General features: G+C 48.4%; 1 protein-coding gene across 2 annotated transcripts in view; it reads left to right on the top strand.

Moving 5' to 3' along the window:
- Positions 1-17,071, top strand: part of Dnah2 (dynein axonemal heavy chain 2) — a 119,815-nt gene extending 102,744 nt beyond the window's left edge. The window contains exons 67-88 of one of the 2 annotated variants that reach the window (XM_090349645.1): positions 245-370; positions 1,371-1,519; positions 1,594-1,660; positions 2,057-2,207; positions 2,416-2,564; positions 2,952-3,085; positions 3,219-3,363; positions 3,477-3,676; positions 5,820-5,946; positions 8,014-8,200; positions 8,388-8,536; positions 8,648-8,831; positions 9,035-9,225; positions 11,488-11,679; positions 11,830-12,014; positions 12,229-12,457; positions 12,530-12,681; positions 12,785-12,899; positions 15,762-15,938; positions 16,036-16,110; positions 16,229-16,379; positions 16,721-17,071. In XM_090349645.1, the coding sequence (XP_090205771.1) occupies positions 245-370; positions 1,371-1,519; positions 1,594-1,660; positions 2,057-2,207; positions 2,416-2,564; positions 2,952-3,085; positions 3,219-3,363; positions 3,477-3,676; positions 5,820-5,946; positions 8,014-8,200; positions 8,388-8,536; positions 8,648-8,831; positions 9,035-9,225; positions 11,488-11,679; positions 11,830-12,014; positions 12,229-12,457; positions 12,530-12,681; positions 12,785-12,899; positions 15,762-15,938; positions 16,036-16,110; positions 16,229-16,379; positions 16,721-16,875 (3,390 nt within the window). In that variant the 3' untranslated portion in view covers positions 16,876-17,071. Of the gene's footprint in view, positions 1-244; positions 371-1,370; positions 1,520-1,593; positions 1,661-2,056; positions 2,208-2,415; positions 2,565-2,951; positions 3,086-3,218; positions 3,364-3,476; positions 3,677-5,819; positions 5,947-8,013; positions 8,201-8,387; positions 8,537-8,647; positions 8,832-9,034; positions 9,226-11,487; positions 11,680-11,829; positions 12,015-12,228; positions 12,458-12,529; positions 12,682-12,784; positions 12,900-15,761; positions 15,939-16,035; positions 16,111-16,228; positions 16,380-16,720 lie in introns of those variants that run through there. The other variant, XM_090349646.1, reaches the window with a different exon arrangement.
- The last annotated feature ends 71 nt before the right edge of the window (positions 17,072-17,142 follow it).

Genomic DNA, 17,142 nt, shown 5'->3' with positions numbered 1-17,142 from the left:
TCACTGAGCTCCTGGCTCCATCTAGGCCTTATCATCATAGTATAAACATTGCTGTCAGGGATGGAAAACCCTAATGTAATTAGAACCAGGTTAGCTTGCTCACAGCACCAGGGTTTAGGGGAAAGAATCTCTTTGATTTAGACTGTATCCAGAGGACAGTTATCTTCAAAAGTATTCTAAATGTTCCCCCAAAGGGCAACCCTCCCCCCCTCCCCCACACACATCTCTTTCCTACTGTCCGCAGGGCCTGGAGGAGGATCTGGGCTACCTGGTGGGAGACTGTCTCCTGGCAGCAGCCTTCCTGTCCTACATGGGGCCCTTCCTCACCAACTACCGGGATGAGATTGTCAACCAAATCTGGATCCGAAAGGTGAGAGGGGCCTTACTCTACTACGTGAGCTCCCGAGGGGCTCGGAGTAGGGCTGGAGGGAGTATTAAAGGGCTGGAGGAGGCTGAGATGTAAAAGAGGCTGAATATTACAACAGAACTCAGGAGATGGAGATCTGAGGCTCATGGTTTGAAGTCAGCCAAGAGCAGAAAAGTCCTTGGTGAGACTCTTTTCTCCAATTAACCACTTGAAAGTCAGAAGTGGAGCTGTGGCTCAAAGTGGTAGAGAGCTAGCCTTGAGCAAAAGACATCAGGGACAGTGTCCAGGCCCTGAGTTCAATCCCTACGACCAACAACAACAAAAAAAATGGATGGATGGAAGGAAGGAAGGAAGGAAGGAAGGAAAGAAAGAAAGAAAGAAAGAAAGAAAGAAAGAGAAAGAAAGAAAGAAAAAGGAGGGAGGAAAGGGAGGGAAAGGAAAGATATGGGGAAGCCAGGTACCAGTTATTCATGCCTGTAATTCTAACAATTCAGGAGGCTGAGATCTGAGAATCACAGTTCAAAGCTAACCTGGGCAGACAAATCCATGAGATTCTTATTTCCGAATAACTAACAAAAAGCCAGAAGTGGAGGTGTGACTCAAGTGGTAGAGCAACCAAAAAACAAGTAGAACCAAGAACAACAACAACAAACAAACAAGTGTGCCAGGAGCATGGTCTAGTGGTAGAGTGCTTGCCTAGCATTCAGGAAGCCCTAGGTTAGATTTGTTGGCACCACATACATAGAAAAGGCCAGAAGTGGTGCTGAGGCTCAAGTGGTAGAGCTCTAGCCTTGAGAAAACCCAAGGACAGTGCTCAGGCCTGAGCTCAAGGCCCAGGACTGGCAAAAAAAAAAAAAAGAGAACTCAAGGCCCTGAGTTAAAACCCCAATACACACACACACACACACACACACACACACACACACACACACACACACACGTTACTGGGGAAGGGGTGGGGTTGTCAGATTCCTCATACGAACATTTGAGGTTCTTTCCTCAGATCTGGGAGCTTCAAGTTCCTTGCTCACCTCGCTTCGCCATTGAAAACTTTCTGACCAATCCTACCAAAGTTCGAGACTGGAACATCCAGGGATTGCCCTCAGATGCTTTCTCCACTGAAAATGGTGTCATAGTGACCCGGGGCAACAGGTGAGGAGGCTGAGGGTAGTGAGAAGCAGAGGGAGAAGTGGAACCTGTCTTCTGACTGATGCCTCCTCCTCCAGGTGGGCCCTCATGATTGATCCTCAGGCCCAGGCCCTAAAATGGATTAAGAACATGGAAGGAGGCCAGGTATAAGGCTGGCTGATTGGTGGGGTTACCCCAGTAGAATCTCCTATAAAGTTGATCTCCTCCCAACTGGGTATTGTGGCTCATGCCTGTAATCCTAGCTACTCGGGAGGCTGAGATGTGAGAATCATGGTTCAAAGGCTGCCTGGTCACTAAATACCATGAGACTCTTATCTCCAATTAACCACTAGAAAACTAAAAGTGGCACTGTGACTCCAGGGGTAGGGCTGTAGCCTTGAGCTGAAGAGCTCAGGGACAGTGCCCAGGCCCAGAGTTCAAGCCCCACAACCGACCAAAAAAAAAAAAAGTTAATCTGTTCCTGAAGAAGAGCGAGCCCTTTGACCACAGTGGCCCTGGCCTGTTTGTCCAGGCTCTCCCATCGTTCCTCTTGCCCTCTAGGGCCTTCGGATCATTGACTTGCAGATGATGGATTACCTTCGAGTCCTGGAAAAGGCTGTCCAGTTCGGGTTTCCAGTACTTCTGCAGAATGTGCAGGAATACCTGGATCCTTCACTCAACCCTGTGCTCAACAAATCTGTGTCTCGAATCGGTCTGGGCCTGCGCTTCCCATGGGGCAGAATCGTGGGCCCCTAGTGTGGAAAGGGTGGCCCTCTGGTTGTGTCCTGTCCTTGCCTGTCCCTTGTGCAGTTAGGTCTTTAAGGGAGGCTGAATGGATGCCCTGGATGCCACTGGGAAGTGGGTCAGCTCATACTCAGCCATAAGGGACCCTTGCCTCAGATTAACTTTTGTGGATGCAGGTGGCCGGCTGCTCATGCGCATTGGGGACAAAGAAGTGGAATACCACCCCAACTTCCGTTTCTATATCACCACCAAGCTTTCCAACCCACACTACAGTCCAGAGACCTCAGCCAAGACTACCATTGTCAACTTCGCAGTTAAAGAGCAGGTGGATAAACGCCCTGAGCTAGGGTGAAGCCAGAAGGGCTAGCATTTAGGGGAGGGGTTTGAGGGGGAAACAAGGCAAAACTCAAGCCAGGCGCCAGTGGCTTATGTTTATAATCCTAGCTACTCAGAAGGCTGAGATCTGAGAACCATGGTTTGAAGCCAGTGTGGGCAGGAAAGCCCATGAGAATCTTATTTCCAATTAACCAGAAAAGAAGCTCAGGTGGTAGAGAGCTAACCCTGAACAAAAAGGGTGCAGAGACAGCACCCAGGCACCAGCCCCAAAAGCTAAAAAGACTCAGCTTGATGAGGAGAGTGTTAGGATGTCCAAATAGCTGGCCGGGGTTGGCGGCTCCGGAAGTGGGGAGCCTCACCCTGAATCTTGGCACAGGGCCTAGAGGCCCAACTGCTGGGCATTGTGGTTCGGAAGGAGCGGCCGGAGCTGGAGGAGCAGAAGGATTCGCTGGTCATCAATATTGCTGCTGGCAAAAGGAAGCTCAAGGAACTGGAGGATGAGATTCTTCGGTGAGATTGGGAGCCCACCACCCTCCTTCTAGTGTTCTTCTCCAAGATGGCACCCAGCACGCTGCACGCACAGCATGGAATCCTCTACTCACAGCCCTTTAATCCGTGCCCCCCCGCCCGGCTTCCCCCTTAGCTTGCTGAACGAGGCCACGGGCTCCCTCTTAGATGACGTGCAGCTAGTGAACACGCTGCAGACATCCAAGATCACCGCCAGTGAGGTGACGGAGCAGCTGGAGACCAGTGAGACCACGGAGATCAACATCGACCTGGCCCGGGAGGTGAGCTGTGCGGCCAGGCCTGCCCCGTCCAGCCCCGAGGGGCAGCTCTGAGCTGTACAGGCTTGGGAGCCCTGCCTTGGGGTCCTCACAGGGATCCCCCCACATCCCCACAGGCTTACCGCCCATGCGCCCAGCGGGCCTCCGTGCTGTTCTTCGTGCTCAACGATATGGGCCGCATCGACCCCATGTACCAGTTCTCGCTGGATGCCTACATCAGCCTCTTCATCCTCAGCATCGACAAGAGCCATCGCAGCACCAAGCTGAAGGACCGCATCGACTATCTGAATGACTACCACACCTACGCCGTGTACAGGTGTGACGGGCCGGCCGGCCCCCCAGCCATCTTCCTGCCCCACTGCCTTCTTTCCTTACACCTGCCCGGAATGCTCCCCCACCATCGAGGTTGAGCCACCCCCTGTCGGCTGAGGATTCTCTTTCGTGTCTTCACCTCTGAGCATTTACACACTGGACATGCCTGTCTCCTTGTCTCCTTGTCCTACTATGAGCACCCACATGAAATATTGGGGTTCTTGTTAAAATACAGATCACAAGCCAGGTACTGGTGGCTCACCTCTCTAATCCTAGCTACTCAGGAAGCTGAGATTTGAGGATCATGGTTCGAAGCCATCGTGAGCAGAAAAGTCTATGAGACTCTCATCTCCAATTAACTACCCCCCCCCAAAAGTCAATAAAAACCAATTAAAAACCCACTCCATCCTCATCCTGACCCACTGGCTACCACACCAGCCCCTAAGATCTTTCTGTCTGCCTGTCCTGTCACAGCTGCCAATCAATATCAGCCTTGAAGCAACTGGCCCTGTCATTCGCACTTTAACTCTTCAGGGTCACCATGTCTCTAGTGGCCTCCAAATCTCAGCCTTTGTGACCTGCCTCCACCCACTCGGCACCCACCTGGCAGCAGCTGCCTGGGCCTGACACCCTTTTCATTCTTGGCTTTTGCTCTTGCTGTGGGCACTCACTCACTAGGCTCACTTCCCTGCCTCTCCCACACCACAGGATAACCTGCTGCAGCTTAGAAGCTTCCCCTGAACCCCCTAGGCAAGGCTGGGTGCCCCAGCTACCTCTGAATAACAGTCAGCCTTACAGTTCTCATTTGTCTCTAGGTCTTTGTCAGGCCTCCCCTCCCCCATGCCTTCCTCAAAGACAGATTCGATTACTTATCTCACTGTCTTCAGGAACTAGTGGATTACTTGACTGGAGTGTGTGTGTGTGTGTGTGTGTGTGTGTGTGTGTGTGAGTGTGTGACTGGGGCTTGAACTCAGAGCCTACCATACTTGCTTAGCTTTTTCACTCACGCCTGGCACTCTTTTTTTTTTTTTTTCCCAGTCCTGGGGCTTGAACTGAGGACCTGGGCACTGTCCCTGAGCTTCTTTTGCTATTATTTGAGCCATGGCACTTCTGGCTTTTTCTGTTTATGTGGTACTGAGGAATCAAATCCAGGGCTTCATGCATGCTAGACAAGCATTCTAGCACTAAACCACACTCCCAGCCCCTCAGCTTTTTATTGTTGTTGCTGCTGAACCATTTGAGATTTATTTTATTATTTTTTTTCCAGTCCTGGGGCTTGAACTCAGGGCCTGCGTGCTGTCCTTGGGCACCACTTCTGGCCTTTTCTGTGTATGTGGTACCAAGGAATTGAACCTGGGACTTCATACATGCTAGGCAAGCACTCTACCACTAGGCCAAACTCCCTGCTATTTTATTATTTCTAAATACTTCTATTGTCATTCTAAAGGTGTTATACAGAGGAGTTACAGTCATATAAGTCAGGTAAAGAGGACATTTCTTTTTGGATAACGTCACCCCTTCCCTCGCTTTCTCCTAGTTTTTCCTCCCATCCCCACCCACAAGTTGTCTAGCTCATAGTCAACACAGTGTGCAGTGAGCACCACTGCTGCATTTGTTCAACCTTTGTCTCTCCATTTCTGTGCCCCCCCTTTACCCTCCCAAAGACAGATAAATGAACAAACAAGACAAAAAGAAAATAGCAACAACAAAGGAAAAGCCTCTTAGTTCCATTTCCTGCCGTTCATTTCAATAAATCCTATTTTATATGCTCAGAGGCACCAAGAGCATCCTCCTGTAATCTCACTGCGTATGAATGCCTAGATACTTTCAGCTTTTTTGCTGGTTAGTTGGAGATAGGAGTCTCGTGGACTTTTCTGTCTGGGCTGGCTTTGAGCTGCTGCTCAGATCTCAGCCTCCTGAGTAGCTAGGATTACAGCTCAGATTTGAGTCACAGGTGCTCAGTGATGTTTTTACTTTTTAATACAATGGAATGCTAATTAGGAGTGAACAAGGCCTGGGCCCTTGGCTGTTTTCCAGAGGTTTGGGTTCGATGCTGACTAAGATCCGTTGGTATAAGATGGAGAATGTGGGGTGGTCAGTGAGGGAGCACTCATGCTGGCACCCTCCTCCTTGTCCCCCCCTCCCAGGTACACCTGCCGTACACTTTTTGAGCGCCACAAGCTGCTATTCAGCTTTCATATGTGTGCCAAAATCCTGGAGACTTCTGGAAAACTCAACATGGACGAGTACAACTTCTTTCTTCGTGGGGGTGTGGTGAGTAGGGCAGAGGACAAGCCCCAGTGTGGGAGATCGAGATTGGGGGCGAGGTCTGATGTATGACGAGTGACAAGCCAGGAACAGGTGCACAGCACTGCGGCCACGGAGGTAACTTGTCATGAACCCCAGTCACCTCTTATGTGTGACCCACAGATGGGCCTTGACCTTACTCCTGCTCTGCCGCATCTCGGGCCAGTCCCCTGACCCGAAATCCACAGCACCACTGCAGCCTCTCCCCTGAGTGCACCTCTGCTCTCTCGTCCCTCCCTTGTATCTGATGGGCAAAACCACCACTCTACTAGACCCAGTTTTTCTTCCCTTCTGACCCTGAGTAGCCCATGCAGCTGAACAGAACTAGAGAAAAACACATCCAGGCTGACTGGACGGTTCAATGGAGGGCCTGGGGCTATGCGCCTCCTGTGGACTCTTAAAGCTGCTGAACAGTCTCTTTCCTCCTGGGCACTGCCTCTTCCCCTTTCATCTCTTATCTGTGTGTGTGTGTGTGTGTGTGTGTGTGTGTGTGTGTGTGTGTGTGTGTTTCCCTCAAGCTAGCACTCTACTACTTAAGCTACAGCTCTGTTTCTAGCTTTTGGGGGGTGCTTAATTGGAGATAAGAGTCTCTTGAACTTTCCTGCCCAGGCTGGCTTCCAGCTGTGATCTTCATATCCCAGCTCCTGAGAATCTAGGATGATAGGCATGAGTCACTCAGCTTCTCATCTGGATTTTAACATTCTAGTGCCGCCTTACCTTCAATCCAGCAACCAGAAAGGGCTTTAAAAAAACAAAACAAAACAAAACATGAACAGTATTTGGCCAGGATTCTCCATGGTTGATGTCACTTCCACTGTCCAAGCCCTGACTGTATTCTAGCATCTTCCTCAGAAGCCCTGGCATAGCTTACTGAAGGGTCTGTGCAAGCGGATGTACCCTGGCCAGGAAATTATACACTTAGCCTGCTCTCATTTCCTTCAAACCTCACTTCAAGATCTCTTTGATTTTTTTTAATGGTCCTGAGTATGAAATGCAAGCCTTGCCCACGTTTGTGACGTACTCTACTGCCAGCCCTTCATCTTCTCATTTAATACATCATAATACCTCCAGCACTCCCAATCTGCCTCTCTCTCCTCAGTTTATTCTGTTTTGACATGGCACTGCCATCTTTACCCTACTGGATAATTCACTTATTTGTTATGCTTTTAATAGTCTATAATCTGCCCATGGGTTCCTAATTCCCACGTTGGGAAATAAAATTCTCCAGAGCTTGTCTAATTTGTTCACTGATGCATACCCAACCCACTAAAGCCAACAACTGGTGGCTCACACCTGTAATCCTAACTGCTCAGGAGACTGAAACCTGAGAGTCGTAATTTGAAGCTCTCCTAGACAGAAAAGTTCATGGGACTAAAAATACAGACATGGAAGTATGGTTGAAGTAGTAGAGTGTTAGCTTTAATTAGGAATACAAAGCTATGGTGGAAAGGCTTATGAGTTTAAGCACACACACACAGTGTATGTTCCTTCTGAAGTGAGGCAACCATTTCAATTCAGTAGGTTTGGTGACATTACTCCCACAAAACCACCAGAGGGAGCCAGTTTCTTAAACTTCAACTGTAACAGCTCAGCAGTGTGCATCTTTTCATTCAATTTCATGAAAAGCCAATACTGGCTTTCTTGCCAGAAAGAGCAAAAGGGAAGGAGACAGAGAAGAGACACAGAAACATATGCCCACACACACATGTGCTCGCACACGTGTGAGCACACACACACACACGCACGCACACACACACAGAATAAGAACACACTGGAAAGAAGGCTGGGAAAAGCGGGGGAAATAACTTTTAAAGCATATGTAAATTTTGTAATTAACAACTAATATTTGTGCATTTTTATGAGGTTTGGTGTGGCATTCCAACACTAATGTAAACAGTGTATAATGAACAGATTAGGGTAGATAGTATAGCTATCAAGTCACTTATTTGTCATCTCTTTGTGCTGGGAACAGTCCAAGTCATTCTTCTTTTGAGGAGTTCCCATCAACCCTTTCTCTTCTCACCTACCTACAAGGTTCTGGATCGGGAGGGCCAAATGGATAATCCATGTACCAGTTGGCTCGCAGATGCCTATTGGGATAATATCACAGAGCTGGACAAACTGACCAATTTCCATGGACTCATGAACTCCTTTGAGCAGTATCCTCGGGACTGGCTCCTGTGGTATACGAATGCTGCCCCTGAGAAGGCGATGTTGCCAGGTATACCCAAGCCAGGTGGCCTCTCCCTCCCTCCGTTCCTTCATCCAGCCTATGCTTGCCCTTCTCTTGACTCTTCATTTCTCTCTGGACCCTCGTGCTGTTGGCTGCCTTCCCTGCCCTGCTTCTTAGTTTACATTCTCATTCTCCTAAGACCCTCTGGGCCTGTAATCATTTCAGTCCTTCCCAGGTGAATGGGAAAACGCCTGCAATGAAATGCAGCGGATGCTGATTGTCCGCTCCCTGCGCCAGGACCGGGTGGCCTTCTGTGTCACTTCCTTCATCGTCTCCAACCTTGGCTCCCGCTTCATTGAGCCTCCCGTGTTGAACATGAAATTGGTCAGTGGCTTTACTCCCTATCCACCCCTGGTCTCCCTGCCTCCCCAGTCTCTCTCCATCCTGCTCAGGCTCTGTGGCTTTCTGAGGCTGAAGCCATCCTTATGTTTCCAGGTGATGGAGGATTCGACCCCGCGATCTCCACTTGTATTCATCTTGTCTCCTGGTGTAGACCCCACCAGTGCCCTACTCCAGCTGGCAGAGAACACAGGCATGGCCCAGCGCTTCCACGCCCTCTCCCTGGGCCAGGGCCAGGCTCCCATCGCTGCTCGGCTCCTCCGAGATGGTGTGAAGCTTGGTGAGTGTCTGTCTGTTCTTACACTTCCATCCCCAGCCCTGGTCCTTTTCCCCAGAACCTCCATCTTCAGTCACACCACTGTGACTGCAGCTCCCAAGAGTGGCAGACATGAATGAGGGACACCAGCCCCATGGCCATCCAGTGGCAGGAGTGGGCAGAGACCAGGTGTTGTGTTTCTCTATGACTTCCCTGTCTTCTCACAGGACATTGGGTGTTCCTGGCAAACTGCCACCTGTCACTGTCTTGGATGCCTAATCTGGACAAGCTGGTAGAACAGCTGCAAGTGGAGGACCCTCACCCTTCCTTTCGTCTCTGGCTCAGCTCTAGCCCCCATCCAGACTTCCCTATCTCCATCTTGCAGGCGAGCATCAAGATGACCACAGAACCACCAAAGGTACAGATGGCTGTAGAGAGCTGGGGTCAATGGGGCCATCTGGTCTACCTTTCCTCTGGCTAGCATCAGAGAGATCCTAACCTGAACCATCACCACTTTGTTCAGTTTTGTTCTTCCCTAAAACAATTCCACGTCCCTTTGATCATATAAAATAGTATTTATTGAAATGAACTTTAGGAAATGGCAACAAAAGGTTTTTTTCTTTGAAAACATTCCATATCCTTCTTTGTGTCAGACTCTTAGAATGTTTTAGTGATTATTAATCTAACATTCTCTAGTTATTATATGCCAAACAGTTCTAAGTTCCTTACATTTATTAATTCGTTTACATATACACAGCATGTAAGAACTGTTACTCCCGTTTTAAAGCTAAAATGGCACCAAAAGGGCAAATAAAAATTCTAGAGTCACGCCAGGTACAGTGGCTTGCTCCCATAATCCTAGCTACTCAGGAGGCTGAGATCTGAGGATCAAGGTTAAAAGCCAGCTTGGGCACAAAAGGACCTGAGACTCTTATCTAATTAATCACTAGAAAATGGGAAGTGGGGATTGGTTCAAGGGTAGGGTGGTAGCCTTGAGCTGAAGAGTTCAGAGACAGCACCCAGGCTGAGTTCAAGCCCCATGATGCACCCCCCCACACACACAAAATTCTAGAGCCAGAATTTGGGTAAATTCATCCCTCTCAATATATCCATACAGCCTCTTCCTAAATCACAGTTTCTTCCTAAAGTTACATTTTATAGACTTATTCTTCCTTCTGAACACACACTCTCTTTTTGAACTTATTTTTTTATTTTTTGGAACTGGGTCAAACCCAGGACATTGCGTCTGCTAGGCAAGTGCCAAGCACTTTGCCACTGAGCTATATCCCAGTTTACATACTCTCGACCTCTTCTTTTTCTTCTGTTACTAGGGCTTGAACTCAGGGCTTCAGCCTCTCCCTTAGCCTTTTCTCTTACAATTAGTGTTCTACCATTTGGGCTCTACTTCCACTTCTGGCTTTTTGTTGGTTAATTGGAGGAAATTTGTATATGCAGGCTGTCTCTGAACCTTAATTCATATAATATATATATATATATATATATGTCAGCCTTGTGATTATGGCATGAGCCACCAATGCTCGGCTAGTATGGTAGCTTTGTGTGTATGGAGGTGTGTGTGTGTGTGTGTGTGTGTGTGTAGGGGGGTGTCCTGGGGCTTGAACTCTGTATCTGGGCACTATTTCTTAGCTTTATTGTTCAAGGCTAGCATTCTACCACTTGAGCCATAGCTCCACTTTGGGCCTTTTGGTGGTTAATAGGATAAAGGAATCTCAAAGATTTGTCTGCCTGGGTAGTTTCTGAACTTGGATCTTCAGATTTTAGCCTCCTGAGTAGCTAGGATTACAGGTGTAATCTACCAGCACCTGGCTTGCTTTTTATTATTCAGTTGAGAAAAAAAATCCTTTTTGCACAGAGTGAAAAGTATAGGAATAGAAAGTAGCATGCATTTAACAAATGAGCCTTGTTTTGAAAGCAAGCCTTCTTGACTACCCTGGGGTAGCACACACCACTGACTGTCCCTTTTCCTGGCTTCCTTGATATAACACCCCCTATTTTTTTTCCTTTCCTTTCCTTTTTTGCTGGTCTTGGGGCTTGAACTCTGGGTGGGTCTAGGAGCTGTCCCTGAGTTGCCTTTGCTCAAAGCAAGTGCTTTACCACTTGAGCCACAGGGCCACTTCTGGCTTTTTTTTTTAAGAGTCTCATGGAGTTTCCTGCCCAGGCTGGCTTACCATGATCCTCAGATCTCAGCCTCCTAAGTAGCTAGGATTACAGCCTGAGCCACTGGCATCTGGCTACTTTTTGTCTTTTGACATCACTTACATTACTTATATACTTTTTTTTTCTTTGCCAGTCCTGGGACTTGAACTCAGGGCCTGAGCACTGTCCTTGGGCTTTCTCAAGGCTAGCACTCTACCACTTTTAGCCACAGCATCACTCCCAGCTTTTTCTGTGTATGTGGTACTGAGGAATCCAACTCAGGGTTTCATGCATGCTAGGCAAGTGCACTACCACTAGGCCACACTCCCGGCCAATTAAATTATTTTTCTTTTAAAGGCATGCAGTCTTATGAGTGGCCATCTTGGCTTGCAGCTGAGGGGCTAGATTTCAGCCTTCATTCCCTCCATCCAGTGTGTTTGTCAACAACCTCCACAACTGTACAGGGGTGGGAGAAGCAGAACATGACTGACATCGTCTCCTCTTTGTCTTTCATTGTCCCTAGGGCCTGAAGGCCAACATGACACGTCTATACCAACTGATGACAGAACTACAGTTCACCCGCTGTGTCAGACCAGCCAAATATAAGAAGCTACTGTTTGCACTCTGCTTTTTCCATTCTGTGTTACTTGAACGCAAAAAGTTTCTGCAGCTTGGCTGGAACATTGTCTATGACTTCAATGATTCTGACTTTGAGGTTTGTGCTAATTTTCCTGTCCCTCCTCCCCGCCTTCCCTATAGCTCCCGTGTGGGAACAGCCACTGATAGGAAGCTGGTGTGAAAATCTTCTGGGGAGAGGGGCCCTCCTAACTATGTGGTTGGGGGCTTGGGTCTGGACCGTGCACAGGTGTCAGAGAGCCTGCTGAGACTCTACCTGGATGATTATGAGGACACGCCCTGGGATGCACTCAAGTACCTCATTGCTGGTGTCAACTATGGTGGTCACGTGACAGATGACTGGGACCGGCGTTTGCTCACCACCTACATCAATGACTATTTCTGTGAGCAGACTCTGTCGACAACTTTCTACCGGTGAGGGCTTTCTACTGGTGACATCAAGCAGGGCTAAGAGGACCCAAACAGTCTAGATGGAAGGATCGGGGCTTGGGAAGTAGCTGAGGATAGATAGAACATGCATTTGAGAGAATGGGAATGGAGGTTTGGGAGGAAGCATAGGACAGGCCTAGGGACCGGGGTCATTGAGGCCCAAGTGTCAGCACACTTAACTTAGGCTGTGGTTCTTCAGGTTGTCTGTACTGGAGACTTACTTCATTCCCAAAGATGGGAGTCTGGCCTCTTACAAGGAATACATCAGCTTGTTGCCTGGCATGGATCCCCCTGAAGCCTTTGGCCAGCACCCCAATGCTGATGTGGCCTCCCAGATTACTGAGGCACGGACCCTCTTTGAGACCCTGCTTTCCCTGCAACCCCAGATCACGCCCACCAGGGCTGGCAGCCAGAGCCGGGAAGAGAAGGTAGGAGCAGCTGGACCTCTGGGGAAGGGAACATGTGAGGAAGGCGGGGCCTCAGAGCTCTGCTTCCCTCAGGTCCTGGAGTTGGCAGCTGATGTAAAGCAGAAGATTCCAGAGATGATCGACTATGAAGGGACCCGAAAGCTGCTCGCTCTGGACCCGTCCCCGCTCAATGTAGTTCTCCTGCAGGAGATCCAGAGATATAACAAGCTGATGGAGACCATCCTGTAAGACGGAGTGGGCACCGCAGAAAGGGGAAGGGGACAGAGGAAGGACCTTCACCCTTGGCCAGTGCCATGTCTAACACTCTACCCTCCTCATTCTATTCAGGACCTCACTGACAGACCTAGAGAAAGGCATCCAGGGCCTCATTGTCATGTCCACAAGTCTGGAGGAGATTTTCAATTGCATCTTTGATGCCCACGTCCCTCCACTCTGGGGAAAGGCAAGATTACATCACTCTATTCTTCCAGTGTTGAATACAGAGCTTTCTTCTCTTGTCGCTGGGCTTCCCCATCGTCTGGTGCTAAGGAGGCATACATAGAAAGTCTGGGTTTGCCTGTGCTAATCAGGACCTGGGTGGTGGTCTTTTCACTCAAAGCTAGCACTCTACCATTTCAGCCACAGCTCCATTTCCAGCTTTTTTGGTGGTTCACTGGAGATAAAGCATCTCATGGACTTTCTGGCCAGAATTTCATGCTGGGACTGCTAGTCCTGGGCTTGAGCTTAGGGCCTGGGCATTGTCCTTGGACTTTCTTAAGGCTAGAGTTCTACCACTTGAGCCTCAGCCCAGCTTCCAGCTTTTTTCTATGTACATGGTAACGAGGAATCAAACCTGGTCTTTATGGATGCTGAGCAAGCACTCCACCACTAGGCCAAACTCCTGGCCCCTCAACTCTTTTTGTTTGCTTTTTGTCAGTTCTGGGGCTGGAACTCAGGGCCTGGGCACTGGCCTTGGACTCTTTTTGCTTAAGGCTAGTGCTCTGCCACTTGAGCCACACCACCATTTCTGGCTTTACCTGAGTATGTGGTATGGAGGAATGGAACCCAGTGCTTTGTGCATGCTAGGTGAGCACTCTACCACTAGGCTATGCTCCAGGCCCTGGCATCAAATCTTGATCCTCAAAATTTCAGCCTCCTGAAAAGCTCAGATTACAGGTGTGAACCATTAGTGCCTGAAAAGATCTGGGCTTTGAAGCCAGAATGCTTCAAGGTTGAAATCTGGCTCTGCCATTCACTGACCAACCCTGCACAAATGATTAGCTTACAGATGTATTCAGGGCAAATTACTAAACCTCTCTTATGATGTTTCAAAGACTTTCAATACTGTAGGTGCTTCATTAATGATGCCTAGTTTGTTTAAGTCAAGCATCCCTAACCCCAAAATGTTAAACACTCTTAAATCTGATTTGCTTTTTGCTGTACTGAATTTTGAACTCAGGGTCTTATGTTTCCTGGGTAGTCTACCACTTGAACCATGCCTTATGTGTGTCCTTTTGCTCTAAGTTTGTTTTTTAGATAGGTCTCCCACTAACTTTGCTCAGTCTGGCATCAAACCTTGAAAGCTGGGATTATAGCAGTCAGCTATCATGCTTGAAACTTGCTTGAAACTTTTTTTTTTTTTTTGCCAGTCCTGGGCTTGAGCTCAGGGCCTGAGCACTGTCCTTGGACTTTCTCAAGGCTAGAGCTCTACCACTTGAGCCTCAGCACCACTTCCAGCTTTTTTTTTCTATGTATGTGGTACCGAGGAATCGAACCCGGGTCTTCATGCATGCTAGGCAAGCACTTTAACCACTAGGCCAAACTCCTGGCCTTGCTTGAAACTTTTATGTGTTCTAGTATTGCAACATAACCTTGGGACCTTGACCTCAGCTTTCCTGCTCATTGCTCTACCATTTGAGTAACACTTCCAGTCCAGTATTTTACTGTTTCATTGAAGATGGAGTCTCTTAGCTTTGTCTGTCTAGGCTAGCTTGAAATATTGATTCCGTAGCTCTCAGCCTCCTGAGTATACTATAGGCATGAGCTATGAGTACAGAGCTGAAACTTTATCAGTACAGATTAGTTGCACAGGGAAGGTTCCAGTGTGACATTTCCACTCACATATACAATGGAGCCTGAACAATGGCTTGAAATTTTTTGAGTGTAACATGACCACCAAAAAACTTCAGATTTTGGAATTTTGACTGATGGATCCTCAACAAAGTATATGAATAATAGTGTATGTTAATAATCCAAAATCTTAAGAAACTCTGAATTTGGAACACTTCTAACCTTGAGCATTTCAGATAAAGTATACTGACCTGGTACTGATGTCATTAATAGCTGCTATTTTATGCTTCCTTCCTAGGAATTGGCTTCTTGAGAACTTTGCTTTGAGTTGGCTTCTTTAAGAACTTTGTAGTTGGAAAGCAGGAGCCTATACTACTTTAATTAAAAAATTGTTTTTGGGGGGCTGGGAGTTTGGCTTAGTGGTAGAGTGCTTGCCTAGCATGCACGAAGACCTGGGTTCAATTCCTTGGTACTACATACATAGAAAAAAGCCAGAAGTGGTGCTGAGGCTCAAGTGGTAGAGTACTAGCCTTGAGAAAGTCCAAGGACAAGGACAGTGCTCAGGCCCTGAGCTCAAGCTCAGGACTGGCAAAAAAAAAAAAAATGTTTTGCTAGCCAGGCACAGTGGCTCATGCCTGTAATCCCCTAGCTACTCAGGAGGCTGAGATCTGAGGATCAAGGTTCAAAACCAGCCCGGGCACAAAAGGACTTGAGACTCATCTCCAATTAACCTCTAGAAAACAGGAAGTGGGGCTTGGTTCAATGGTAGGGCAGTAGCCTTGAGCTGACAAGTTCAGGGATAGCACTCAGGCCAAGTACAAGCCCTATGACCCACAAAAAAAAATTGTTTTGTTATTACAAAGGTGATGTACAAGCTGGGCACCGGTGGCTCATGCCTGTAAATCCTAGCTACTCAGGAGACTGAGATCTGAGGATTACAGATCAAAGATAGCCTGGGAACAAAAGTCTATGAGACTCTTATCTCCAATTAACACCAGAAAACCGCAAGTGGCCATGTGGCTCAAAGTGGTAGAGTGGTAGCCTTGAGCTGAAGAGCTTAGGGACGATGCCCAGGCTCAGAGTACAAGCCCCACGACCAACCCAACAATAACAACAACAACAACAAAAAACCAAAAACCCACAGGTGATGCACAGAGGGGTTACCGTTACGTAATAGCACTTCTCACAGCTGTTTCAAGTGCTCAAGATAAGGGTCTAAGTGCATGGTGGACACATGCTCTGCCTCCTCCCCCAGGCATATCCGTCACAAAAGCCATTGGCTGCATGGACTCGGGACCTAGCTCTGCGTGTGGAGCAGTTTGAACTATGGGCTAGTCGTGCTCGGCCTCCGGTGCTTTTCTGGCTGTCTGGCTTTACCTTTCCCACTGGTTTCCTCACTGCTGTGTTACAGGCCTCGGCTCGCCAAAATAATGTGAGTGTTATTACAGGATGCAAAGGGAATGCATACAGTGAATGCATGTTTCCTCTCCTCTCTGGGCACCTCTTTTATTGTCACCCTTGACTCCTAGATTTCAGTGGACACACTCTCTTGGGAGTTCATCGTTTCCACTGTGGATGACAGCAACTTAGTATATCCACCCAAGGTGAGAGGCACATGAGGATGGCAGGAGCAAAAGTGGGAAATAATTGGGAAGGAGAGAAGAGTTAGCCAGGAATGCTGAAGACTTAAACTTCACCAAACCTGTACTCATCTCTCACCAGGATGGTGTGTGGGTTCGAGGCCTATACTTGGAGGGTGCTGGCTGGGACTGGAAGAACTCATGCCTGGTGGAGGCAGAGCCCATGCAGCTGGTCTGCCTCATGCCCACAATCCACTTCCGTCCTGCGGAGAGCCGCAAGAAAAGTGCCAAAGGTAGGTCAGCTCTCCTAGCCCTATCTGACCCATCTCATTTTAGATCCTAATTCAACTTTAGTTCTAGTCCTCAGTTGCTCCCAACTGTTCTCCCAGAGTCTCAGGGCTTCAATTTCCTGCCCCCCCCCCACCAGTCCTGGCACTTGAATTCAGGGCCTGGGCACTGTCCTGGGGCTTTCTCAGGGTTAGCGCTCTACCATTTGAGCCACAGCACCACTTCTAGCGTTTTCTGTGTATGTGGTACCAAGGAATTAAATCCAAGGCTTCATGCATACTAGGCAAGCACTCTACTACTAGGCCACATTCTGGGCCCCTAATTTCTTTTCCTCTACTTTTCCCAGGCATGTACTCCTGTCCCTGCTATTACTATCCCAACCGGGCAGGCACGGCAGATCGAGCCTCCTTTGTCATCGGCATAGACCTTCGTTCTGGGGCCATGACATCTGATCACTGGATCAAGAGGGGCACTGCCCTACTCATGAGTCTGGACAATTGAGGAGGCTTCTTCTCCTCTCTGACTTTTGAGGGTGTTGGGGACTCAAGGCTGTTCATGACATTAAGGCTGGACCTTAATCGGGCTTTGACTTGGGCTGAATCTGAATCTGATGTGCAATGGGGTCCTGAATATACCTAGTACTACTAGGTATAAGGGATGTGGAGAGTTATACTGGAGTTCAGTGAAGTAAAGCATCCACCACCCCAATCAAACTCCAAGTCTCTTCAATGGAATGGTGATTACGTGGGGGTTAGGAAGCCTGGACCG

Source organism: Megascapheus bottae, chromosome 17 (genome assembly GCF_031878675.1).
Source record: "Megascapheus bottae isolate mThoBot1 chromosome 17, mThoBot2.hap1, whole genome shotgun sequence".
In the NCBI taxonomy this organism is placed as follows: domain Eukaryota; kingdom Metazoa; phylum Chordata; class Mammalia; order Rodentia; family Geomyidae; genus Megascapheus; species Megascapheus bottae.
Note: the sequence above shows the minus strand (reverse complement) of the source record. Positions and strands in the feature narration are given on the sequence as shown.